Raw genomic sequence first — 27,206 nt, forward strand, 5'->3', positions numbered from 1 at the left:
AGGGTTCAGTGTGTTGGTTGTCTTCGTCGAAGTTGTTGTAGATGCTCTTGATTTTGTGGTGGAAAAAGGTGCTGAGTTTGTCGCGGAGGTCTTGTGAGGGAGGGATGTCGGTGGATTCGCCGGTGAATTGGGCGAACTTCTTGATGATGTTGGAAGAGTTCTTTGCTGTTGTGTGCATTGGTGGAGATTCGGTCTTCAATCACTTTTTTCTGATGAGTTGGTGGTGGGCGTTGGAGGCGGCTCTGAACTTGTTGTAGGCTTCTGTGGATTTGGTGTTCGTTCAGGCCTTTTGGGCGGCAAGTGCGTCTGGACTCTCGAAATTCGGTGGTGAACCATCTAGCTTTCTTGGCGTGGGTCTTGTTTTTCTAGAGGGGGGTTATGTGTTGGCGCTGTTGGACATCCATCTGTGCAGGGATCGGGCTGCGGTGTTGGTGTCTTTCTGCGATGGTTGGGTGGAGTTGCTGAGTGATGAGGTTAGCTGGTAGTCAGTGATTCTGGTCCAGTTTCTTCTTGGGAGCAGGTGCTGGTGTCTGTTGATGGTGGGTGTTCTGAAGGTGAAGTGGGCGCATCGATGGTCACTCCATGGAGTTCGGTGGTGTGGCTGAAGGTGATGGTTTCCTGTTGTGAAGAGGGGGTCGAGAGTGTCCTGCTGAGTGCGTGGGTTCGGTAACGATCTGACGGAGTCCAATGTTGTGGAAGTTGCGCAGGAGGGATGTGGTGCTGGGGTCCAGTTGGTTGTCGAGGTGGAAGTTGAGGTCTCCCAGTAGGGTGTAGTTGGTGGACGCGATGGCATGCGGGGAGATGATGTCCGTGATAGAGTTCGTGAAAAGTCTGTGGGGTACAGGGGGTCGGTAGATGAGGGTTCCACGGACGGTGGAGGTAGGGCTGGCCAGTATCTTGAAGTGAAGGTGTTCCATCAGGTCTGTGGGCTCGTCGGGAGTGTGCTCAGGCAGAGGGTGGATTTGTGGATGATGGCGATTACTCCTCCATGGCGGGTGGGGTGGTTCTTCCGGGAGATCTTGTATCCTCGGGGGATGGCGATGTTCGGTCCCGAGGTGGTGGTGGTGGTCCAGGTTTCGGTAAAGAATGATACGTCTCGGGTAGTTCTGTTGAGTAGGTCCCAGATTTCGGTGGCATGTTTGTGGAGGGATCGGATGTTGAGGAGGATGCATTGCAGGGTCTTCGGTTCGGTTGTGTTCTTACGGGCGGATTGCGCTGGGTCAGTGGTCTTGGCGGTGCTGCAGGTGTGCCGGCAGTGGTGACAGCTGAAGGGTCCATGGGTGTCGGTTGGTGATGCTAGCTTACAGTTGTTGTTGTGGCCTGGGTTGAGCTTAGAGTGGCGCTGGGTCATAGCGTTGGCGGTGCATAGATCCAGGGTTCCTGGCGCTGGTCAAATTCCAGTCGCAAACGGGCATAGACGGGCTTGCCTTTGGCGCCACGGCAGCGCGGCCACGCAGTGGCCGCCATTAAGTAGGCGGCGGGAAGGGAAGCTGGATTGGGCCGGTCGCACTGGATGTGCTGTGGGCTGGGCCATAGGGACAGTAGCGGTGGGGGAAAACGGGCTAATAAAGGCAAAAGGAAAAATGCAAAGAGAAAAAAGTGAAAATAAGGCAGTATGAGTGCAAGAAAGAGTGGAGGAAAGACAGATGAAACAGGAGAGTGAAAGTGGGAAGATTGAGATGAGGGTAAAAAAACTAGTGAAAACGGAGGAAAGACAGAAGAGTGAAGGTGGAGCTTGAAATGAGGGGAAAACGAAGTGAGAGAAAAAACAAGTAAAAAAGGAGAGAAAAAGTGGAGCAAGAGAATGGAGACAGAATTCCACTGGACCACCAGGGATGAGGCGCAGGTGAAACATGCGGGTGGAGGAGGGCCTCGAACACCAACACTCAAGAGTACAGGGGCTCGGGGGAAGGCCTCACTTAATGGTGAAGCTGCGAGGGAGGGAGAGCAATTTCACTGACAATGAAACAGTGGTCTTGCTCCTTCATTTACGAAGTCCTATGCCTTAGCCTTATGCTCATCTGGGAGATATTAGAGCAATTGCTCCATTTCGTCCCAGTGTACCCTGTCATACCTGGCTAAAAGGCCTTGTGTAGTTATCATGCACCATTGATTTGCAGCCTGAGCAACTATGCGCTTGCCAGAAACATCAATTTGGACTCTTTATCTGGCAGAGAAGTCTCCTGATGTCTGAGAATTTGCTAGCTTACGAGCATTTGATACCACTAGGCAATCTAATGGCAACTGTCCCTTAATAAAGATAGGGTCTATAGGAGAGGCCTTATAGTTTTTCGTCCACTCTAGGAGTTAAGATGCGTGTTTTGACTGGATCTTTAAAAATCTCATCAGCTTGTCGCATCATGCCTTTAAACCTGGGAAGTGTTTGTGATGACCTGTGTGTGGATGCTAAAGTCTCAAACAAAAAATCTTGTTCTAGTGATTCTTTGTGGAGTTCTACCCCATGGTAATGTGCAGCCCTGGTAATGAGTTCTTGGTGTGATGCATGGTCGTCTAGAGGAGATAGTTAGCTGGGTAAAGATCTGGATCAGTATCACCTGGGGGATCAATTGTGTAATCTGTACATGGATCTATTGGGAGATTCATCCCCATCTGCATTGTCATCATCATGATGGCATTGTGCGGAATCCTGAGGTGTAATATGCAAAGGATTCTCAGGTGGAGATGGAGGCGATGGTATATGTAAAGGACTAGTAGCTACAGATTTTTTCTTCAAGGGGATCTTGTAAGAAGTGGTCTTCCTCGGGATGCTTGTGTTTGAGGTGGTCTTATGTGAATATTGCCAGTCTCTGGGTTAATATGTAGCCTCTTTTGCTTCGGATCAGGTGTTAACGGTGTCCAATTTCGGACCTGAAGGGGTCTGTTTCGGCACCAAAGGTTTCAGTGCTGATGTCTTTGGTGCAGACGGTGGTTGGCATGGAAGGTTTCGGTTCCAAAGGTTGCTTGGGTTTTGGCGAAGAGGATTTCGGCTCCGAGCCAGACTTGTGCTTCGAAGTGGAGGGTTTTGGCTCCAAGGAGGACTTTGACAACTCTGTATCGAGCCGGTAGGCTTGACTGGTTGATTTGGTGCGTCAGAAGGAAAATACTACTTACCAGTATGCATCTGTTCTTGGCATGTAGAGCTGCAGAGTTACACACTGTGCATAGATCGTCACCTAGTGTTGGGCCCGGATGTTTGCAGTTTGTTGTTGTCCTGAAAAGTTCTTTGGAAGTCACGAGATAGGTGACTCCTCCTTTGGACCATATTGCGCATGGGCATCGGCTCCATCCTCAGATTGTTTTTCGCCATTAGGTAAATGATGGAGCTTTGCAAGAAAAGGAAGGATGCCCATGTAATCAGTATCTAATTAAGATAAAATTGGAACAGACAAGGGTAGCTGGGGAGGCGGGTGGGCGTGTGTAACTCTGCAGCTGTACATGCCAAGAACAGATGCATACTGGTAAGTAGCATTTTCCGTTCGAGGCATATGAGCTGCAGATTACACGCTGTGCATAGATTGTATAGCAGTACCCTCTCTTAGCGGCGACAACCCGTATCTGTTGCAGTAGTTTGGAATATTGTTTTGAGAACAGCCTGGCCCACATTAGCTTGTTGTTTGGTTTGCACATCTACACAATAGTGTTTTGTGAATGTGTGCGGTGTAGACCATGTAGCTGAAAGCACGAAAGAAGGGTTTTTGTGAGAGTCAAGGATTTGGTCAGGCGCTCAGCTTATTAACGTAGATGAGTATAGTTAGCCAAATGAATGTATATGGTGCAAACTAGGCAAGGGGATAAGCCCTATAACCCCTTATTGGGGTGTAGGAAAAACCTACACGCAACAAACATAACAAACGCCTAGGCACACATAAGAGAGAGTACAATTTGTGTGGTCACAGTATATAGTATCATCCAGATGAAAGGGAAAAAGCTCTTCAATTGGCGACACTGTGTGGTTAAATCAAGTTGAATCTTTTAATCCTTTTCAACGTAAAAGCACGGTGGAACAAGCCGACATGTTTCTTTGCACAATGGAGAATTGCTCCCCGACTTCCTCAGGGTGCTCAGCCGGTGATAATTCCAACCCGGCCAGGCTAATATGGAGTAGGCGGAGTATTTCCGGATTGCAGCCTTCGTAATGTTGATGTAGAGCACTGCTAGTTTTTCAATAATGTATTTCGAAAACGGTCTCCAGTGGGTTGGGTTTATGCACAATCAGGTCCTGGGTGAGTCCTCCGAGGTGAAGCGCTGTGTTGCAATTCCAAGTACTCGGTCTTTGTATGCGGCCCCACGATTCATCACTTGGGTCCAGGTAGTGGACTCTTCCACTACCTGGTACCGAGTGATGAATCGTGGGTAACCCTGGGCGTCCGAAGCGGCTACGCCCACGGAGTAGGCGTAGTGTTGCCTTCTACGCATTTTGCGTAGACAGCGTAGCCGGCAACACTACGCCCACTCCGTGTGCGTAGCCGAGTCGGCCGCCACCCGCCTCCCTCCCGCCCTCCCCTACATACATTATTTAAGCAACTAACCTTAATAAAACAATTTTAAGGCACTTACCGTGTCCGGTGTTCGCCTGGGGCTCCCTTCTTGGAATAGCGTCCCTTCCTGGATACCGCCCGGGCATGCGCATTGGTATCCAGGACGACGCTATTTTCAAGAGGGAGCCCCGGACGAGCCCCGGACACGGTAAGTGCTTTAAAATTGTTTTATTAAGGTTAGTTGCTTAAATAACGTATGTAGGGGAGAGCGGGAGGGAGGTGCGTAGTGGGGCTACGCAGAGTGCGGGAGTGGCCGTAGCTTCTCGCGTAGCCCCACTACGCCCAGGGTTAATCGTGGGTCCGCATACAAAGACCTTACAAAGATAGACCATGTAGCTGCTCTGCAGATGTCATCCAGGGGAATGTTCCCTAAAAATGCCATTGAAGCCCCTATTTTTCTTGTAGAATGGGCTTTAGGAGGAACAGATAACGTACGTTTAGCTTTGTGGTAACAAATCTGTATGCATTTGACAATCCATCTAGCTATCCCAGATTTTGAAATGGGATTACCCTTGTGTGGTGGTGAGAAAGACACAAAAAGTTGTTTGGTCTTACGAAAGGGTTGTGTTCTTTCGATGTAGTATAGCAATGCTCTTTTGACATCTAGGGTATGAAGAGCTCTTTCTGCTACTGTCTGTGGCTGTGAGAAGAAAGCGGGCAGTTCCACAGATTGATTGAGGTGGAAGGGAGAAATTACTTTGGGCAGGAATTTTGGATTAGCACGTAGAACAACTTTATTTTGGTGCATTTGCAAAAAGGGTTCTTGAATGGTTAGTGCTTGTAGTTCACTAACTCTTCTCAGAGAAGTAATAGCTACTAGGAACGCAACCTTCCATGTTAAAAATTGTAGTTCACATTTATGTAATGGTTCGAAGGGAGGTCCCATTAGCCGTGTGAGAACAATGTTTAAATTCCACACAGGTGAAGGTGGCACTCTGGGAGGAATTATCCTTTTAAGACCTTCCATAAAGACTTTAATGGCAGGCACTCTAAACACAGATAGATGCTGTCTGTTTTGCAGATATGCCGCTATTGCAGCAAGATGCAGTCTAATAGACGTGTAGGCTAAGTTACATCTTTGGAGGTGCATTAAGTATTCTATGATGTGTTGAATAGACATGTCTAAGGGATTAATATTATTGTTGTGACAATATATTACAAAGCATTTCCACTTGGCTGCATAGCAAGCTCTAGTGTTGGGCGTCTAGCTTCTTTTATGGCATTCATGCAGTCTGGAGGAAGGTTTAGATATCCAAATTCTAAGACCTCAGGAGCCAAATGCCTAGGTTGAGCTGAGCTGGGTCCAGGTGCATTATCTTTCCATGGTTCTGTGTTAAAAGATGTGGAGACAGGTATAATTTTTGGTGCGGTACAACAGACAGTTGTAGCAGTGTTGTGTACCACGGCTGTCTGGCCCACGTTGGAGCAACTAGGTTGAGGGTTAGAGAATACTGCTGTAGTTTGCGTACTACTAGTGGCATGAGTGGTAGAGGTAGAAAAGCGTACGCAAATCTGTTTGACCAGTTCATCCATATCGCATTGCCTTTGGACAGTGGGTGTGGATATCTGGCGGCGAAGCTTGGGCAGTTGGCGTTTGTGAGTGGCAAAGAGGTCGATCTGAGGTTGTCCCCACATCTGAAAGAATGGTTAAAGAACTTGCGTATGAAGTTCCCACTCATGGGTCTGTTGTGTCTAACGACAACAGATCTGCTATGGTGTTTTGTACTCCTGGAACATGTTGGGCTAGAAGGAATATGTTTTGAGGTATAGTCCACCGCTATATGTCCTGAGCTAGTCGAGAAAGTTGCAGGGAGTGTGTTCCGCCCTGTTTCTGAATGTAGTACATGGCTGTCATGTTGTCCGTGCGGACTAAGCTTTGTTTTATACTTGTTTTTGGAAAGCTTTCAGTGCTATGGAATATAGCTAGCAACTCCAGGTGATTGATATGGAGTAACTTTTGTTGTGGTGGCCACCTGCCTTGCATGGTGTGTTGCAGTAGGTGGGCTCCCAAGCCGGAGAGCGATGCGTCCTCTGTCAAGACTATTTGGGGAACTGGCTCTAGGAACGGTCGCCCTTTGGAAAGGTTTTTGGTGTTCCACCACTGTAGAGAGCGATGAGTCCGACCGTCTACCAACACTAGGTCTGTTAATTGACCTTGAGCCTGGTTCCATTGACGTGATAGGCACTCTTGTAGAGGACGCATTTGAAGTCTTGCATGAGGCACTATGAAAGTGCAAGAGGCCATCATCCCTATGAGTTGCATGAACACACATGCTGGAAGAGAGTGTTGTGGCTGAAACTTTGTGAGAAGAGTTTGCATGCTGGCTATCCTTATTGGAGTGGGATAAGCTAGCGCTGTTGTGTTTATTGTAGCACCGAGGTACTGTTGTACTTTGGATGGTTGCAGATGAGACTTGGTGTGGTTTATTGTGAACCCCAAGTTGTGGAGCAGTTGGATCGCGGCGCGAGTGTGTTCCACACACTGGTTGTACGAGCTGGCTTTTATGAGCCAGTCCTCTAAGGTACGGGAAGACATGGATGTGCTGTCTTTGGAAATGTGCTGCCACTACTGCTAGGGACTTGGTGAATACTCTTGGTGCTGTTGCGACTCCGGAGTACTTTGAATTGATAGTGCTGCCCGTCTATTACAAATCTGAGATACTTCCTGCGAGCTTTGTGAATGGGAATGTGGAAGTATGCGTCCTTGAGATCTAGAGTAGCAAGGAGGTCGTTTTGTAACAGGAGAGGAAGGACTTGTTGGAGTGTGACCATGTGAAAATGTCTGACTGTATGTATATGTTTAGCGGTCTGAGGTCCAGAATAGGCCTCAGAGAACCATCCTTCTTTGGGATAAGAAAATATGGGGAGTAAACCCCTTTGTTTTGTTGGTGTAGAAGAACTGGTTCTATTACACTGTTTTGTAGCAGAGATATTACTTCTTGCTTTAACAGTGATAGATGTTCTGGTGACATTGGATGCTGTTTGGGTGGAATGTTTGGAGGGGGGTGGGGGGGGGGGTAGGTGTTCGTTCTAGACAGTAACCTGACTGAATAATTTGTCGCACCCACCTGTCTGATGTGATATTGATCCAGGCAGGAAGGAATTGTTGCAGTCTTCCCCCCACAGGAGTGGAATGTTGGGGGGGAATGGGGGGGGGCGGGAGGGGGGGTGAGTCATTGGGTAGGGGTGGAGGCAGAGCAGGAGTTGTTGGTTTTGCCTCTGAATTTGTTGTTGTTACCCCTGTAACCCCCTCTATGGTAGCCCTTAGTGTATGTGGATTGGTTAGGGGTTTTGGAGGAAGGAGAGGGACTTTCGGAGGAGTAGCCTCTTGTGTTGCCTCTGTATGATGAGCAACAAAAAGAACGTCTGGGAGCTTGCAGCTGCAAGGCTCCCATAGATTTTGCTGTGTCGGTGTCTTTTTTAATTCTTTTGAAAGACACATCAACATTAGGGCCAAATAAATGTGTCTCATCAAATGGCTGATTGAGGATGGAATTTTGTACCTCAGGTTTAAAACCTGAAATACGTAGCCAGGCATGTCTCCGCAAAAGGGTACTGGTATTGATTGCCCTTGAGGCAGTATCTGCAGCATCTAGGGCACAACGAATGGAAGTAATATTTTTACCTTCCTGTATAAGTTCATTGGCCCCGTTTTTATATTTGTCTGCTAGATGCTGCATTATGTACTCCAGTTCATCGGAATGTGCCCTGTCAACAACGCTTGGGTATTGGCAATGCGCCAAATGTTAGCTGCCTGTGACGCTGTTCGTTTACCGGAGGCGTCAAGGAGCTTAGATTCTTTTATCTGGTGGTGAGGCCTCACCTGATGTTTGTGAATTAGCACGTTTACGTGCATTAGCCACTACTAAAGAATTTAGTGGTGCTGGACCTTTAATGTAAACTGGGTTTGTAGGGGCAGCTTTATATTTTTTCTCAATGCGAGGGTTGAGGACTCGAGCCCTGACAGTGTCTTTAAAGACCTCTGTTGCGTGCTTGATGACACCTTTAAGCAGTGGCAAAATGGCAGGAGACCATTGTGTGTTATCAAAAGTGTCTAATAGGAAATCTTCCTCCACAGTCTCAGTGTGCAAGAGAGCCCCATGGTACTGGGCAGCTCTTTGGACTAGTAGGTTAAAACCTATAGTGTCCTCTGGTGGGGAAGGTCTGGAAGGATATATGTCGTCTTCTGGGACGTAAGGTACATCAGGGGTGTTATAATCATCCCAAGGATTAGGGGACTGAGGGGGACTATTGGTCCCTGCTGGGTCATGTGCACCCCCACGGCTGTGTCATCAGAGTCTGTATCCACATCATCATCTGGATTAGTGGATGGTGTAGGTGAATGATGTGGTGTGGAGGTGTAGGAGGAGGAACAGTATGGGGAGGTGGTGGAGAAGGAACTCTTAATGGAGAGGTTACAATGTCTCTTCTTTGGAGGAGGAGGTGCCGGCGCTTCTAGTGGTCTCTTCTTGGAACTAAGAGCTAGTTGGCCAGTCTTAGGATCCTTTAAAAGAGTTTTTTGATTAGGATCTGGTGTAAAAAGTTCTTCTGTGTAGGGCAGATCATTCGGCGTCGAAGTTCTCGGTTCCAGAGGTTTTTTCGGCACAGAGTCGGTAGCTGGTCTAGGGTCTTTTGGTTTAGAAGTGTGACCTTTTGAAATGTCTGTTCCCGGAACATGTTTTTCGGTTCCGGGTGTTTCTTCGGCTCCGAAGCGTGTGAATCGGGGCCTTTAGGCGTTTTTTTACTCGGCTCAGAGTGCGGTTTCGGCATCGATGAGCCACTGCCAGTCTTCAGCACTGTGTGCTTAGGTGTCAGAGCAGCGGTCGGCATGTTTGAGGAAGATGGCTGCTTCTTCGGTGTCGTATGGGATCGGCACCGGGAATAGGCTGACTCGAGCCAGAGCCGCCTGAAGGCTTAGTAGGCTCCTTTGGCGGGCCCGAAGGAAGGGCGTGGGAAGCAATCTCTCTGTGTACACCCGGGCCCGAAGCGGAGGGTGTGACCGAAGCCTTTTTTGAGGGTGTCGAGGAAGGGTTGGGGTCGACGGTCTTACTTACGACCCGTTGAGCTGGAGTGATGTCCTCGACGTCAGAGTCTTCGGCGTGCTGGTGTTCTGGCATGTCGACGCTCTCTCTCGACAGATGTAATCGAGGATTGAAGCTGACGAGCGAGCCATTGTTCTTCGCGCTCGGTCACGAATAGTCTTCCTGGAGCGGAAAGAGGCAAAAGTGGAACAGTCTTTGGCCTCGTGCTCCGGTGAGAGGCAAAGGTTGCACACCTCATGTAGATCGGTGTGGGGAAACTTCGACCCACAATGAGGACACTTCTTGAATGGCGTCCTTTCCATGAGCCAGAAGATGAGGCCTAGGTAGGCCCGAAGGCCTTAGTCGACGACCGGAATCGAAGACTTTGAAGTGGTGAAGAATCGCGTCGATGTGGAGCGCTTTCGAAACAATACAGTCGAACTGGGTGAGGATTGCGCGCAGAAGGAGATTCGGTTCCAAACCGGAGCGCAGGAAACACATCCGAGCCCGATGGCGGAAAAGAACAATCTGAGGATGGAGCCGATGCCCATTAGCAATGTGGTCCAAAGGAGGAGTCACCTATCTTGTGACTTCCAAAGAACTTTTCAGGACAACAACAAACTGCAAACATCCGGGCCCAACACTAGGTGGCGATCTATGCACAGTGTGTAATCTGCAGCTCATATGCCTCTAACACATTGTTTCGGTGCGTCAGAAACATTATCTTGGTGCCGACCTTGGCCAGGAGGCAGAGGTGGTGCCGCAGCCTTGTGTTTTTTCGAAACAGTTTGTGGAGGCAAGGGGTTGTCTGTACTCACGTCACCTTGTCCCTGCGGGAGTTCTTTGGCGTTGAGGTCTATCTCGAGCTCCGAGTCAGTCTTGTTCGGGGAAGGATTCCTCTTCCTCTGCCACCGATGCCTCCATTTCATCTTGGCCGGAGTCTTCACCGAAGATGTCCGGCGTGTCTTCGATGCTTTGACGCTGAATCTCTCTATATTGAGCCCAACGATTGCGAAGAGTCTTCTCCGATCAAAACAATCTGCAAGCGTCACATTCTTCTTCTTTGTGCTTCGGAGACCAGCACAAGTTGCACACCTTGTCTGAGTTAGTGCGCAGATACTTCGCGTGGCACTGAGGACAGAATTTAAATGGAGCCCAATCCATCGACAGAGAGATGACTCAGTGCAGTTAGGCCTTGAAGGCCATCCACTAAGCTTTCCAATCGAAAGTCTATTCCAATGTCGATACTATACGCGGAGAAGTGGGAAACGCATATGGAAACAATACGATCGAGGGTAGAGAGGATTGCGCGTCACGGGGAACCCGAAGAACGGTTTCGAACCGAAACGCAGCAAAACACGTCCGAACCTGAAGGCGGAAAAAAACAATCTAAAAATGGAGTTGATGACTATGCGCACTATCACCGAAAGGAGGAGTCACCTTACCTTGTGACTAGGAAAGACTTCTTTGTTTTTCTTCAAACATCTAGACCCAACACTAAATGGCAGGAGAATGCAAAGCATGTGAATCTACAAAAATCATACCTCGAACTTAAAGGTTTGCTGCAATCAGTCCTAAAGTAAAGGCATAGTCTTACCTTCTCTTCGGAGTCCAAACGAGGGCTAGATGCAGAGCGCTTGATGCCCCAACCTTCACTGGCATGGTTATCTTCAAGCTTGGCATCTTGTAGCACTCCAAAGCTCCCAGTTTTCCGCAGACCAGCTCGCAATGTGGCTAAAGAATCATCCTTCTCTGCAGTGTGGCTCAGCCCCTCTGTGAACTGCAGAGATAAAGTAAAAGAAGGAAAAGGGTCACAGATGGAACTGTGGGCAAAGAAGAGTCTTGCACCAAATGTACAAGGGATAACAAAGCAATACATTTCACTAGTCACAACAAAGTAACATCACGGTGCCACTCTACTTCATCCTGTCCATTTAAAGAAGCCAATCAAAACGAGCACTTAAGAATTGCCCACTAAAGCACCTAGTGACATACAACTTAATTTCACACGTATCTCTCTCCCAGAAAGAAGCATGCATCACTACAACATCACAACCACCACTGCCTTCCATTGGCTGCTCACTTAAGACCCTATTACAGCAAATTCACATACAGGTTGACCCATCCCAACTTGATTATCTACCTTTGAAAGAAACTCAACAAATCCAAATGCTCACACAAGCTGCACACATTACCTGGTCATACTTAGCTTAGGTCCAAACAGAAATTGAAGATTTACCTTTCAGCAACTGAAGTTTGGTCTTTACCCATGCAAAACAAATATTCAGGTTTGCAACAAACATCAATCCTGCAAGGTCAGAAGCCAGATTACAACAATTTGCACAGAAAATCAGATGCTTAAACTGTTCTGGTCCTATGACAGTTCACCAAACAAAAATCACAATTTTCCAAGGTTTAAAATGAAGTTGGCAACAAATCACACACATTACCTCACTGTTTGCAGGTAATCTCCCTTTTCACCAAACTAGTTACCACTTTCGCTCCATTACCAAACCTGTTTACGTTCTTCTCGTCCTTCCACACCCTGCTTTATTCAAAGAACCAACTATGGATTTTCACATATTTTTATGTTCTGTGGTAATCTCAGGAAACTACTAACATCTTCAGCCAATCGTATCCAAACCCAGAGATTTATATTCTCTGCAAACCGCTGATACTCCCTATCTATACTATCTTTCCTAGCTTTCAGAGTATGTGTGACTAATGCATGAACAATGCACTGTTTCTTTACTCCTACATTCATGTTTCTTTCAAAGACTTGCCAACAGTTTACATTGATCGGTTTTTGGTACTTGAATCCACACCATTTCCTTTCCTTATTCTTTCCAATGGGGGACTGCACATTCTTCATTTTGAGTTTTAATGCTCTTTATATGAAAGCTGCTACTTTGGACTTCATGGTCACATTTACTCAGAAAAAATATATATATTTTGCACTTTTCAAACAGCACCAATCTTTTTTCAAGAAATTACGCAGACCAGCCCTGGCTTTCTATTCACTTATGTTTTCAGTTTAGAAAAGGGGTGCACACTTGTAATTTTATGCATTTAACATTTCGTTTTTTGTTGATGTTTTGTTACTAATTTGTGCTTTCAAACAGTCTAACTGCCATGGATGGCTTCAAAGCAATGGATTCCTTTAAACGGATTAGATTGTTGAGAATGAGGTATATACTGATGGAACAGACTGGTTTATAATGGCATCCAGTACACCTGATGTTTATGATGCACAAAGCAGACTACCATGAATGGCCAATGCCTCCTTAGAGAACAAGCATTTACAATGCAATGGTCTCTGCATTGTTAAAGTTAGAGCTATTGGCATTGCTCATGACATTTTTATTTATGTTTTTTCCCCCAAAACATAAAAAAAATGGCATTGTCATTTACAATGCCAATAGCTTAATCACTCGCAAATGCGAGACCTATTGCATTTGCACCCACACACAGAGCCACCCACAGGCAGACAGACAGAGCCACCCACCCACAGACAGACAGACAGAGCCACCCACCCACACACAGACAAACAGACAGAGCCACCCACCCACACACAGACAGACAGACAGAGCCACCCACCCACACACAGACAGACAGCCAGAGCCACCCAGCCACCCACACACAGACAGCCAGAGCCACCCAGCCACCCACACACAGACAGCCAGAGCCACCCAGCCACCCACACACAGACAGCCAGAGCCACCCAGCCACCCACACACAGACAGCCAGAGCCACACAGCCACACACACACACAGCCACACAGCCACACACACACACACACAGCCACACAGCCACACAGCCACACACACACACACACAGCCACACACACACACAGCCACACACACACACAGCCACACACACACACAGCCACACACACACACACAGCCACACACACACACACAGCCACACACACACACACAGCCACACACACACACAGCCACACACACACACAGCCACACACACACACAGCCACACACACACACACAGCCACACACACACACACCGCCACACACACACACCGCCACACACACACACCGCCACACACACACACCGCCACACACACACACCGCCACACACACACACCGCCACACACACACACCGCCACACACACACACCGCCACACACACACACCGCCACACACACACACCGCCACACACACACACCGCCACACACACACACCGCCACACACACACACCGCCACACACACACACCGCCACACACACACACCGCCACACACACACACCGCCACACACACACACACCGCCACACACACACACCGCCACACACACACACACAGCCACACACACACACACACAGCCACACACACAGCCACACACACACACACAGCCACACACACACACACAGCCACACACACACACACAGCCACCCACACACACCCAGCCACACACACACACCCACAGCCACCCACACACACCCACAGCCACCCACACACACCCACAGCCACACACACACACCCACAGCCACACACACACAGCCACAGCCACAGCCACACACACACAGCCACACACACAGCCACACACACACAGCCACACACACACAGCCACACACACACAGCCACACACACACACAGCCACACACACACACAGCCACACACACACACAGCCACACACACACACAGCCACACACACACACAGCCACACACACACACAGCCACACACACACACAGCCACACACACACACAGCCACACACACACACAGCCACACACACACACACACACAGCCACCCAGCCACACACACACACAGCCACACACACACCCAGCCACACACACACAGCCACACACACACAGCCACACACACACACACACACACACACAGCCACACACACACACACACACAGCCACACACACACACACAGCCACACACACACACACACACAGCCACACACACACACACAGCCACACACACACACAGCCACACACACACACACAGCCACACACACACACACACACACACACACACAGCCACACACAGCCACACTGTTGGACCCGGCCTCATGGCGTGGTCCTACCCCTCCCGCATGGCGGGCCCCGGACGACATCAGCCCTCCTCCGGACCTCGGGCGGCCCATTCTGCCCGACCCTGCACGCCCCAACACCACCGATCCGGCTACCATCCCGGACCCCCATCATCGGCCTGGCCCCAGCGTAGGCCCCTCACGACCTAAGCACGAGGCCGGGCCCGACTCCATCTTGGGCCCACCACGTCACGACCGCGTGGCCTCGGCCCCAGCAAAGCCCAGACATCGAGGCACCAAGATCCACCCAGGTGGTCGAGTGGCCACTCGACAGATCCGGAGGGAGAGGAGTTTCGATGGCCCTCCAGCCGTCCCCGGACGCCCGGTATCGATCGCCCTCCGGCCTCCCTGGGCGCTGGCTCCACCCCCCTGCTGGGTGTCTGGACACCATCATCTCGGCCCCTCTGGCCCCCAGGCGCGAGGGTCCGGACATCAAAGGACCTCCGTCCTATATCTGGGCCCGCCCCGGAGTGGGACGCCAGTTGTATCCTGGACTGGAAGCCCTGCTGACGCTGTCACGGCCGACACCAGACGAACTCATCCGTAACCCGACGACCTTCTGAGAGCCTGCTGGCGCTGCCGCGGCCTACCTTGTTGAAACATCTGAGAGCCTGCTGGCGCTGCCGCGGCCTATCTTGCTGAAACATCTGAGAGCCTGCTGGCGCTGCCGCGGCCTACCTTGCTGAAACATCTGAGAGCCTGCTGGCGCTGCCGCGGCCTACCTTGCTGAAACATCTGAGAGTCTGCTGGCGCTGCCGCGGCCTACCTTGCTGAAACATCTGAGAGCCTGCTGGCGCTGCCGCGGCCTACCTTGCTGAAACATCTGAGAGCCTGCTGGCGCTGCCGCGGCCTACCTTGCTGAACCTTCCGAGAGCCTGCCGGCGCTGCCGCAGCCTATCCTGCTGAACCATCTAGTAGCCTGCTGGCGCTGCCGCGGCTCGACCTCTCGGAACCCCCCCGGCTCGAGGATTGAGAGCTGTGCGTAGGGTATCCCGTCCTCCGCCCAGAGTAAGACTGTCCCGCTACCTTACCCCTCTTTACGAGACTTTACAGATCCCTCGATCTGCTTGTACATACTACCAAAAACCTGCAACCTTTTTACTAGCTATAAAAGCTTAAGAACTTGACCTCTTGTGTGGTGTCTATCTGTGGTGTTGTGATTACTCTGCTGTACGATCCTAGGAGAGGACCCTCGTTCAGGAGGCCTCTCGGTAAACGCTCGGCTACTTCTCGACGGGGAGGTGGACCTAGGGGTGGTCAGTCAGACATCTTCTGCCTCCCCCGGGGTCGCCTTTCTAACATTGGTGGCAGCGGTGGGATACGAGCCCACGCAGATCGTACAGAGAGTGATTCACTCGCTACCCAGAAAAACCCACTGCGACCATGAGCACAGAATTCCAGAAGGAGAAAATGGAAGACTACAGTCACAAGGAACTGAAGCAATTCTGCAAAGATCTAGGCATCGCTACCACTGGCTTAAGCACCAAAGAAGATTTCAAATCGGCCCTGCAGGCCTGGGTGGACGCCGGGGAGGCGCCACCCCCGAGGGAAGATAACCCGGGCCCGAACGGAGGCCCGGAGGCTCAGCTGAACCCAGCGGGAGAGAGACCCGCAAACCCAAACCCGGGCCTCTCCCCCGAAGACGCCCGAGAACGAGAGAGGAACCGGCTCCACGAGTTGGAGCTTGCTCGACTCAAACAAGAAGGAGAGATCCAACTGGCAGAAAGGAAGCTAGCCCTCGAGCAGCTACGGCTAGAAGGAGACCTGGAAGAAAAGCGAAGACAAAGAGACCTCGAGGAGAAGAAACTCATGCTCGAGCACGAGCGCGTCCTCAAAGAACTAGAATTTAAAACCAAGGCAGGCGAGACTACCCCCTCCGGGAGTAAGACCTCACCTCCCCCGGTGGGTACGAAGGTGCACATACCCAAGGATGTCGTCGAAGAGTACTATAAGAACGACGACATCCAGCAGTGGTTCAAAGCTTACGAGGTCGCCATGGCCGCCCATCGAGTACCCCTCAGGTACTGGGGTGCCGGCCTGTGGGGGAAGTTTATCAACGAAGGGAGAGACGCCCTGCTGGAGCTCCCTAATGCCGAGAGGACCTCGTACGAGCACATGAAGACCGCCCTCCTCACGCGCTACGGACTCACCCCCGAGATGCACCAGCAGCGATTCCGAGACTGCAAAAAAATCCCCGGTACCACGTGGGTAGAATACGTGAACTATTACAGTAGAGCCTTCGAGGGGTGGACTCGGGGCTGCCAGGTCACCACCTACCAGCAGTTGGTCGACCTCATTCTATGGGAACACATGTCCAATAACTGTTTCGTCGAACTCCGGCAGCACCTCCTCGACAGCAAATTGACTGAGCCACGCAAACTCGCTGTCGAGGCAGACCGGTGGGCCAGCACCCGAGTTCCCCGGAACATGATGGGAGATTACGGACAGAGGTCCCCGGGGAACCACCGCCCACGAGGTGGCGGAGTAGGCCAGAGCCGGGGTCGAGACACCCCCCAGGGGTCATCCCCTACCTCCACGTCGCCATCCCTGGCCCGGAGAGGGGGCCCCCCCAGCCAGGCCGGGGCCCCGCCCGAACGTTACGTGCCACAGATGCCAGCGACAGGGGCATTATGCGAATCACCCCCTCTGCCTGATGAACCAGCGACCCGGCACCACCGGGCCCCCAGCCCGTCAGATCACGGCAGCTGCCCTAGGTGAAGAAAGAAGGGAGGAAGAGGACGACGACCCCGAGCAGGCAGAGTGGGAGCCCGCCGCCATGACCTTAGCCTGCCTGGGTACTCACGACATGATCCCCCGAGGGCCGATCCCCGGCAACACCCCGAAGTACCGCCAGTGGGTCACCATCAACGGTCGCCGGACCGAAGCCCTCCGTGACACTGGGGCCAGCGTGACAGCGGTCCGCTGCCATCTGGTGACCCCGGAACAGATCCTTCCTAACGTCCTGTGTCCAGTCCGATCCGCAGATAACTCCGAAACTATGAGTCAGATGGCCCGCATCCCCTTCGAGTGGGGGGGGGGGGGGGGGGGGGAGTGTCGGGCGTGCTGAAAGTGACTGTCCGCGGCGATGCCCCCGTGGACTGCCTCCTTGGGAACGACCTGGAAAGTTCCCCATGGGCTGGCGTCGAACGAAGAGAGCACCTGGGGATGCTAGGCCTTCCCGAGTGGGTCTGTGCGACTACCCGCTCCATGTCCGCCCGAGCCTCCGCCCCAGCGGGGGAAGCTCCAACAGAGGAGCCAGAATGGCCCGCACCTCCGCCGCCAGTCGTCCCCGAGGACGCCGACAGCGGGCCCGGCCCCCAAGGGCCCGACCAAGAAGATCTCACCGAGATCGACCGCCTCCCGGAACTTGCCCAATGGCACCAAGAAGGTGGCCCCACCCGCGAACAGTTCCGGCAGGAACAGAAAGCCTGCCCCTCCCTCGAGGGGATGCGACGGCAAGCCGCTACGCAAGCCGCCGGAGACCCCGCGGGGTCCCACTGGGTCTACTGGGACAACGACCTCCTTTACAGTGAGCAGAAGATTGCCGAGCTAGGGGCCGGCCGGGTGCTGGTTGTACCCCTCCGGTTCAGAGACTTCCTCCTGAACTTAGCACATGATGTGCCCCTCGCCGGGCACCTGGGCCAGGACAAAACTTACAGCCGCCTGGTGACCCATTTCTACTGGCCAAAAATGCGCACTGATGTACAGAACCACTGCAGGACCTGCCCGACCTGTCAAGCCAGCGGGAAGAGCGGGGGGAAAGTCAAAGCCCCGCTCCAGCCGTTCCCTGTGGTAACCACCCCCTTCGAGCGAGTGGGGATAGACATCGTAGGACCCCTGGATCCTCGCACCTCGCAGGGGCACCGTTTCAGCCTCGTCCTGGTGGACCATGCCACCCGCTATCCTGAGGCCATCCCTCTCCGAACAATCACGGCCCCCGTGGTGGGCCGAGCCCTCATGAGCATCTTCTCCAGAGTAGGCTTCCCCCGAGAAGTCGTGAGTGATCGGGGATCCAACTTCATCTCGAAGCATATGCGGTCCCTATGGCAACAGTGCGGGGTCGCATATAAGTTCACCACCCCGTATCATCCCCAGGGAAATGGACTAGTGGAACGCTTTAACTGGACACTGAAGGGAATGATCAAGGGCCTAAAGAGCCCCTCCGGCGCAAATGGGATGTCCTGCTGCCCTGCCTCCTGTTCGCCTACCGAGAGGTACCCCAGAAATCCCTGGGGTTCAGCCCGTTCGAACTCTTGTACGGACACCCGGTTCGAGGCCCCCTTAGCCTGGTCAAGAAAGGCTGGGAGACAGCAGTTCGAGATGCCCCACCGGATGTCTACCGGTACCTCCTGACCCTCCGCAATCAGACTCGGAGGTTCAGGGAACTTGCCGAGGCCAACCTGGAAGCCAGTCAGGAGGAGATGAAACGCTGGTATGACCAGAACGCCTCGTCCATCGAGTTAGAGCCGGGCCAGCAAGTCTGGGTCATGTCCCCGGTTGAACCGTGTGCCCTCCAGGACAAATGGACGGGGCCCTTCAAGGTGGTGGAGCACAAGAGCCCCGTCACCTACCTGGTAGACATGGAGTCCCCCAGGAACCCCCTCCGGGTTCTACACGCTAACCGGCACAAGCCGCACTTTGCACGCGCCGAACTGAGCCTGCTGCTGGCGACCGATGACGGAGCTGAAGACGACTCCGAGCCACTACCAGATCTCCTCAGCACCACCGAGAAAGACGGCTCCTTCGAAGGGGTCCGGCTCTCCTCTACCCTGACCCCCGAGCAGCAACAAGACTGTCGGAAGCTGCTGGGGCAGTTTGCAGATCTGTTTTCCCTCACGCCGGGGGTCCTGGTACCGAAAGCTGCTTCCCCCGGAGCAGCGCCCGAGCTCCCGTTCTGTGTTGACTACCGGGGACTGAATGCCGTCACCAGGACCGACGCACATCCCATCCCCAGGGCGGATAAACTGATCGATCGCCTCGGGCCGCCAGATACCTCAGCACCTTCTACCTCACGGCGGGGTATTGGCAGATCGGCCTTACCCCTGGTGCACAAGAACGATCGGCCTTCTCGACGCCAGATGGCCACTATCACTTCAAAGTAATGCCCTTCGGCATGAAAAATGCGCCGGCCACCTTTCAGAGGCTAGTAAATCAGGTGCTGGCCGGTCTAGAAGAATACAGCGCCGCCTATCTCGATGACATTGCGGTGTACAGCCTTCACTGGGATGAGCACCTGTCCCACCTCTGGGAAGTCCTGACGGCCCTCCGGCGGGCTGGACTCACCATCAAAGCCAGCAAGTGCCAGATAGGCCAAGGGTCCGTGACCTATCTGGGCCACCAAGTGGGGAGCGGCCAAGTGGCTCCCCTCCAACCAAAGATAGACGCCATCCGGGCCTGGGAGCCCCCGGTCACCCAGACCGCCGTCCGAGCCTTCCTGGGGCTCACCGGATACTATCGGCGATTTATAAAAGACTACGGGAGCATTGTGGGGCCCCTCACAGAACTGACCTCAAAGAAACTACCCCAGAAGGTGCACTGGACCCCCGCGTGCCAGACAGCCTTTGAGACTTTAAAGACTGCCATGTGCACCGCCCCTGTGCTCCAGGCCCCCGACTACAGCAGAGAGTTTGTAGTCCAAACCGACGCCTCGGAGCACGGCATCGGGGCGGTCCTGTCCCAAGTTAACCCCGAAGGAATCGACCGGCCTGTGGCCTTCATCAGCCGACGCCTCCTGGCAAGAGAACAGCGGTGGAGCACCATCGAGAGGGAAGCCTTTGCCGTGGTGTGGGCCCTCAAGAAGCTCCGGCCCTACCTCTTCGGCACCCACTTCCGAGTCCAGACCGACCACCAGCCCCTGCGTTGGTTGATGCAGATGCGGGGAGAAAACCCGAAACTGCTGCGCTGGTCCATCTCTCTACAGGGGATGGATTTCACTGTGGAGCATCGCCCCGGCAACGACCACGCCAATGCCGACGGCCTGTCCAGATTCTTCCGCCTCGGCGTGGAGAATCCCCAAGAAAGTGGGTGACTCTCCTGGGGGGACGCGTGTTGGACCCGGCCTCATGGCGTGGTCCTACCCCTCCCGCATGGCGGGCCCCGGACGACATCAGCCCTCCTCCGGACCTCGGGCGGCCCATTCTGCCCGACCCTGCACGCCCCAACACCACCGATCCGGCTACCATCCCGGACCCCCATCATCGGCCTGGCCCCAGCGTAGGCCCCTCACGACCTAAGCACGAGGCCGGGCCCGACTCCATCTTGGGCCCACCACGTCACGACCGCGTGGCCTCGGCCCCAGCGAAGCCCAGACATCGAGGCACCAAGATCCACCCAGGTGGTCGAGTGGCCACTCGACAGATCCGGAGGGAGAGGAGTTTCGATGGCCCTCCAGCCGTCCCCGGACGCCCGGTATCGATCGCCCTCCGGCCTCCCTGGGCGCTGGCTCCACCCCCCTGCTGGGTGTCTGGACACCATCATCTCGGCCCCTCTGGCCCCCAGGCGCGAGGGTCCGGACATCAAAGGACCTCCGTCCTATATCTGGGCCCGCCCCGGAGTGGGACGCCAGTTGTATCCTGGACTTGAAGCCCTGCTGACGCTGTCACGGCCGACACCAGACGAACTCATCCGTAACCCGACGACCTTCTGAGAGCCTGCTGGCGCTGCCGCGGCCTACCTTGCTGAAACATCTGAGAGCCTGCTGGCGCTGCCGCGGCCTACCTTGCTGAAACATCTGAGAGCCTGCTGGCGCTGCCGCGGCCTACCTTGCTGAACCTTCCGAGAGCCTGCCGGCGCTGCCGCGGCCTATCCTGCTGAACCATCTAGTAGCCTGCTGGCGCTGCCGCGGCTCGACCTCTCGGAACCCCCCCGGCTCGAGGATTGAGAGCTGTGCGTAGGGTATCCCGTCCTCCGCCCAGAGTAAGACTGTCTCGCTACCTTACCCCTCTTTACGAGACTTTACAGATCCCTCGATCTGCTTGTACATACTACCAAAAACCCGCAACCTTTTTACTAGCTATAAAAGCTTAAGAACTTGACCTCTTGTGTGGTGTCTATCTGTGGTGTTGTGATTACTCTGCTGTACGATCCTAGGAGAGGACCCTCGTTCAGGAGGCCTCTCGGTAAACGCTCGGCTACTTCTCGACGGGGAGGTGGACCTAGGGGTGGTGAGTCAGACATCTTCTGCCTCCCCCGGGGTCGCCTTTCTAACACACACACACACACACACACACACACCGCCACACACACACACACACACCGCCACACACACACACACACACCGCCACACACACACACACACACCGCCACACACACACACACCGCCACACACACACACACACACCGCCACACACACACACACACACACCGCCACACACACACACACACACACCGCCACACACACACCGCCACACACACACACCGCCACACACACACACCGCCACACACACACACCGCCACACACACACACCGCCACACACACAGCCACACACACACACACAGCCACACACACACACAGCCACACACACCCACACACACACACACAGCGCCACACACACACACAGCCACACACACACACACACCCACACAGCCCCACACCCACACACACACACCCACACAGCCCCACACCCACACACCCACACAGCCCCACACCCACACACACACACACACACAGCCCCACACACACACACAGCGCCACACACACACACACAGCGCCACACACACACACACAGCGCCACACACACACACACAGCGCCACACACACACACACAGCGCCACACACACACACACAGCGCCACACACACACACACACAGCGCCACACACACACACACACAGCGCCACACACACACACACAGCGCCACACACACACACAGCGCCACACACACACACCGCGCCACACACACACACCGCGCCACACACACACACCGCGCCACACACACACACCGCGCCACACACACACACCGCGCCACACACACACACCGCGCCACACACACACACCGCGCCACACACACACACCGCGCCACACACACAGCCACCGCGCCACACACACAGCCACCGCGCCACACACACAGCCACCGCGCCACACACACAGCCACCGCGCCACACACACACACCGCGCCACACACACACACCGCGCCACACACACACACCGCGCCACACACCCGCGGGGTCTCCAGCTGCTTGGGTAGCGGCTTGCTGTCGAATCCCTTCGAGGGAGGGACAGGTTTTCTGCTCCTGCCGGAACTGTTAGCGGTGGGGCCACCTTCTTGGCGCCATTGGGCGAGTTCTGGGAGGTGGTCGAGATCGGTGAGATCTTCTTGGTTGGGCCCTTGGGGGCCGTGCTCGGGGTCGGCGTCCTCGGGGACGACGGGCGGCGGAGGGGCGGGCCACTCCGGCTCCTCGGTGGGAGCTTCCCCCGCTGGGGTGGAGGCTCGGGCGGTCATGGAGCGGGTGGTCGCACAGACCCACTCGGGAAGGCCTAGCATCCCCAGGTGCTCTCTCCGTTCGACGTTAGCCCAGGGGGAACTTTCTAGGTCGTTCCCATGGAGACAGTCCACGGGGGCATCGTCGCGGACAGTCACTTTCAGCACGCCCGACACTCCCCCCCACTCGAAGGGGATGCGGGCCATCTGGCACATAGTTTCGGAGTGATCTGCGGATCGGACTGGACACAGGACGTTAGGAAGGATCTGTTCCGGGGTCACCAGATGGCCGCGGACCGCTGTCACGCTGGCCCCAGTGTCACGGAGGGCTTCGGTCCGGCGTCCATTGATGGTGACCCACTGGCGGTATTTCTGGGTGTTGCCGGGGATCGGGCCTCGGGGGATCAGGTCGTGAGTACCCAGGCATGCTAAGGTCATGGCGGCGGGCTCCCACTCGGCTTGCTCGGGGTTATCGTCCTCCTCCTCACTCCTTTCTTCCCCCAGGGCAGCGGCTGCGATCTGGGGGAAGAAAGGGGGTTGGGGGACCGGTGGTGCCGGGTCGGTGATTCATTGGGCAGAGGGGGTCATTCACATAATGACCCAGTCGCTGACATCTGTGGCACGTCACGTTCGGGCGGGGCCCCGGTCTGGCTGGAGGGCCCCCCCTTGGGCCCAGGGAGGGCGACGTGGAGGTGGGGGAGGACCCCTGGGGGACGTCTCGACCCCGGCTCTGGCCTACTCCGCCGCCTCGTGGTCGGTGGTTCCCCGGGGATCCCCGGCCGTAGTCTCCCAGTGGACTCCGGGGAACTCGGGTGCTCACCCATCTATCCGCCTCGACAGCGAGTTTTCGTGGCTCAGTCAATTTGCTGTCGAGGAGGTGTTGCCGGAGTTCGATGAAGCAGTTATTGGACAGATGTTCCCATAGAATGAGGTCAATCAACTGCTGGTAGGAGGAGGAGCTTGGCGGGCATCCGAGATGGCCGCGTGAGCACAGCGCTCCCCGGACCCACGCCGCTCCCGGCTTAATATCCTGATTTAATCCTGAATTTTTGCGAGGATTCATATAGAGGACGTTGGGCTGATCTACCTGGACTTTTCGTAAACGAATTTGGACCTCGGGTGTCTGAATTATGTTCACTTGAACTTTTGGGCTCCGCCCTCGAAGTGCGCCCGGGACTGGGTGAGGTTCGGTGGCCGTCTTGGAGTTGAACAACAACGGCAGGGGGATTGGTCGTGTGAGACCCCCTCTTAAGTTTCGGTTTCGTTTCTGCCTCGGACTGGGACATTGGTGAGAGGGCTGGGCCAGAGCTGCGGCCGCGCTCCACGTAGGTTGTTTGGCCCTTGGCTGCACTGTTTCTGGAGTGGGCTGCATCTATCCTGGTGCTACATCTCTTGTAGTCCTTTGGTCCAGGGGCCTCCGTTTCTGGTGCTCGGCCTGTCGACCCTGGTGACATTGCTTGTGACGCATCTTCAAAATGGCGGGCAGAGGGGACCGAGAGACGCGCAAGACGAAGGCACCTCTGCGCGGGGGTCCGGTTCAATCTAATGTCATGGATCGTTATACCCACTCTAAGGGGTCCCCCGGAGCTGCCCTGCCCGGTCCCACTGCGTCGGACGAAGTACTAGATGCGTCGCCGGAGCCCTCCTTGCAAGACATCATGGGCGCCATTTCTGGCATGAGGGAATCCATAGGCCACCAGTATGAAACATTGCCCACAAACTGGACACTGTGGCGATTGAGGTCAATTTGATTCGAGCCGATCTCTCCAAGACGAACGAAAAGGTGAAATCGTTGGATATCAAATCTTCCAGCCTCACGACGGACGTCTCTGATATTCAGACGGAGATTGGCAATCTCCGCAGGGTGAACGATTTCATGACCCGGCGCTTGGAGGATTTTGAGAACAGGGGGAGTCGCTGTAATGTTCGCGTGGTTGGTGTGCCGGAGAATCCAGAACCCCACTCGGTTGATCTCCTGGTTGAAGATCTTATCCAGAATCACCTTTCACCGTCTGGCCTTAGTAAATTTTTCGCAGTGGAGCGCGCACATCGTGTTCCGGGGGGCCAGGGCAAGCCTGGCGCCCCGCCGAGACCTATTGTTGCCAAGCTTTTCCACTACAGAGATCGGGACGCTATCCTGCAGGCCTCGCGGGCGAAGGGCCCAGTAGCCTTTGAAAATGCCACGGTGAACTTTTATCCGGACTTTTCCCAACAGGTCCAGAAGCAGCGGATGGGATTTCGTGGTGCCAAGAAACGTCTTAGGGACTTGGGGATGCGTTACGCAATGCTCTTTCCGACCAGGCTGCGGGTGGAGCATGATGATCGAACTTTCTTTTTTGATCGGCCAGAGGCTGTGAATGACTGGCTGGACTCCCTGCCTAATCGACCTCCTGAGACTGAGTCCGAAGCCCACCCGGGCGGTGCTGAAGGTGGTGTTGAGAGCTAAACGTTTCGTTTTTGACTGATGCCTTGTTTTGTATGACTTTCCCAGGGATGTAAGCCTATGTTCCTCTACCTCATATGTGTTTTGATGTATGGTCTTATTCTCGTTATTTATTGATCGGGGGGCGGGTGGGACGGAGCCTTTCCTCCTCCGGGGTCTTCGTGTAGAATAGGGGTTCTTGGGCGACAGGCACACTGCAGGTTGGGGTGGCTTTTTAGCTTTTTGCAGGGGTGCAGGGTGGGGGGTGTTTTCCTGTTATTTGGGGGGTGGGTGGTTGGGAAGTTCATTGTTTGTATGTTCTGTGTTCAAGGCGACTTTATTCTGTATTTGAATTGCTTTTTGTGGTCGTGCTCATTGATGGGGGGTTTGGGCTTTGTCGGGTGGGATGGGGGGTAGCGGGTTGAGATTTGTTTCGTGGAACGTTAATGGTCTGGGTGATCGTATCAAACGCAGTGTGGTGTTGAAATGTATACGACGTTTATCTCCCGACGTTGTTTTCCTGCAGGAGACTCATTTGATAGGCAATGTCTGTCATGCAATGAACAGGTGGGGCTATCACCTCGTAGCACATTCGGGGTTCACCTCGGGTTCCAGGGGTGTGGGTATCCTCATTCGGGCTTCCCTCCCCCTGGCTATTGATGATGTTATACAGGATGACCGGGGGCGGTATGCTGTCCTTGTGGGTCGGTATGAAGGCCGTACCCTCTCCTTATTAACTGTTTATGTGCCCCCCGGCTTGCAGACTTCCACCTTTTCAGATTTGGGCCGTGTCTTGTTGGACCTTCCTGATAGTACTCTCTTTCTGGCTGGTGACTTTAATTCGGTAGTCTCTGGCATTCATGATCGCCACCCTCCTAGGGATACCCCGGCGGCTCAGCAGTGGTTGGGTGGCTTTTTGGATACCTTCGGCCTAGTGGACTGCTGGAGGCTTTTGAATCCTACGCAGCTGCAGTACACCTTTCACTCCGGGGCCCATGGGAGTTTGTCTCGGCTGGATTATTTCCTGATGCCTGCGGCTCAGTCCCCGGCTGTGCGTGAGATTGTGCACTTGCCCAGGGGTATCTCTGACCACTCTCCGCTCTGGCTTCGTTTTGAGGTTGGGGTGGATGCAGCGGGCAGGGTGGCTCCCATTAATCCGTGGTACCTTACCTCCCCTGAGACCCGCACCCTTTTACTTAAGTCCCTCGACTCGTATTTTCTGGATAACGAGGGGTCGGTTTCATCTGCTGTGTCCCTGTGGGAGGCCTTTAAGACTGATTCGTGGGCAGGCCCTCTCCCTTATTGCTGAGGCTAAGAGAGCGAGGAATAGAGAAGTGGTTGATCTTGAGGGGGAAATTTCTGTACTGGAGGAGGGCTTGGAATCTGGTGTCACGCCTGAGAAGCTCCATGCCCTGGGTCTGAAACAATTTGATTATAAGTCCTTGGTCACGGATGCCGCCAAAGTGATGTTTCGGGAGCAACAGGGACGTTTGTATGATGTGGGTGATAAAGCGGGTAAATTGCTGGCGTGGCTGGATAAGAAGGAGAGAGCTAATCGTGTGGTGCCCGTGATTCAGTCTGCCTGTGGTGTGAGTGTAACGGACCCGATTGGGATAGTTGACCGGTTTGCCGAGTACTTCCGTGTGGTGTATACCCCTGTGTCTGTGAGGGATGTGGTTGACTCTCGCCTTCTGTTGCGGGATATAGCCCTGCCCATTGTTTCTGATTTGGACCGTGTGGCGTTGGACTCCCC

General features: G+C 54.0%; 1 protein-coding gene across 2 annotated transcripts in view; it reads right to left on the reverse strand.

The window, feature by feature from the left end:
- The window catches only part of PPP1R12C (protein phosphatase 1 regulatory subunit 12C), a 1,267,429-nt gene that overhangs the window by 630,745 nt on the left and 609,478 nt on the right, over nt 1-27,206 (reverse strand). For both annotated transcript variants that reach the window (XM_078655015.1, XM_078655016.1), the window contains exon 10: nt 11,157-11,339. In XM_078655015.1, the coding sequence (XP_078511141.1) occupies nt 11,157-11,339 (183 nt within the window). The remainder of the gene's footprint in view (nt 1-11,156; nt 11,340-27,206) is intronic.

The sequence above is a fragment of the Lissotriton helveticus genome, chromosome 7 (assembly GCF_964261635.1).
Source record: "Lissotriton helveticus chromosome 7, aLisHel1.1, whole genome shotgun sequence".
NCBI lineage: Eukaryota > Metazoa > Chordata > Amphibia > Caudata > Salamandridae > Lissotriton > Lissotriton helveticus.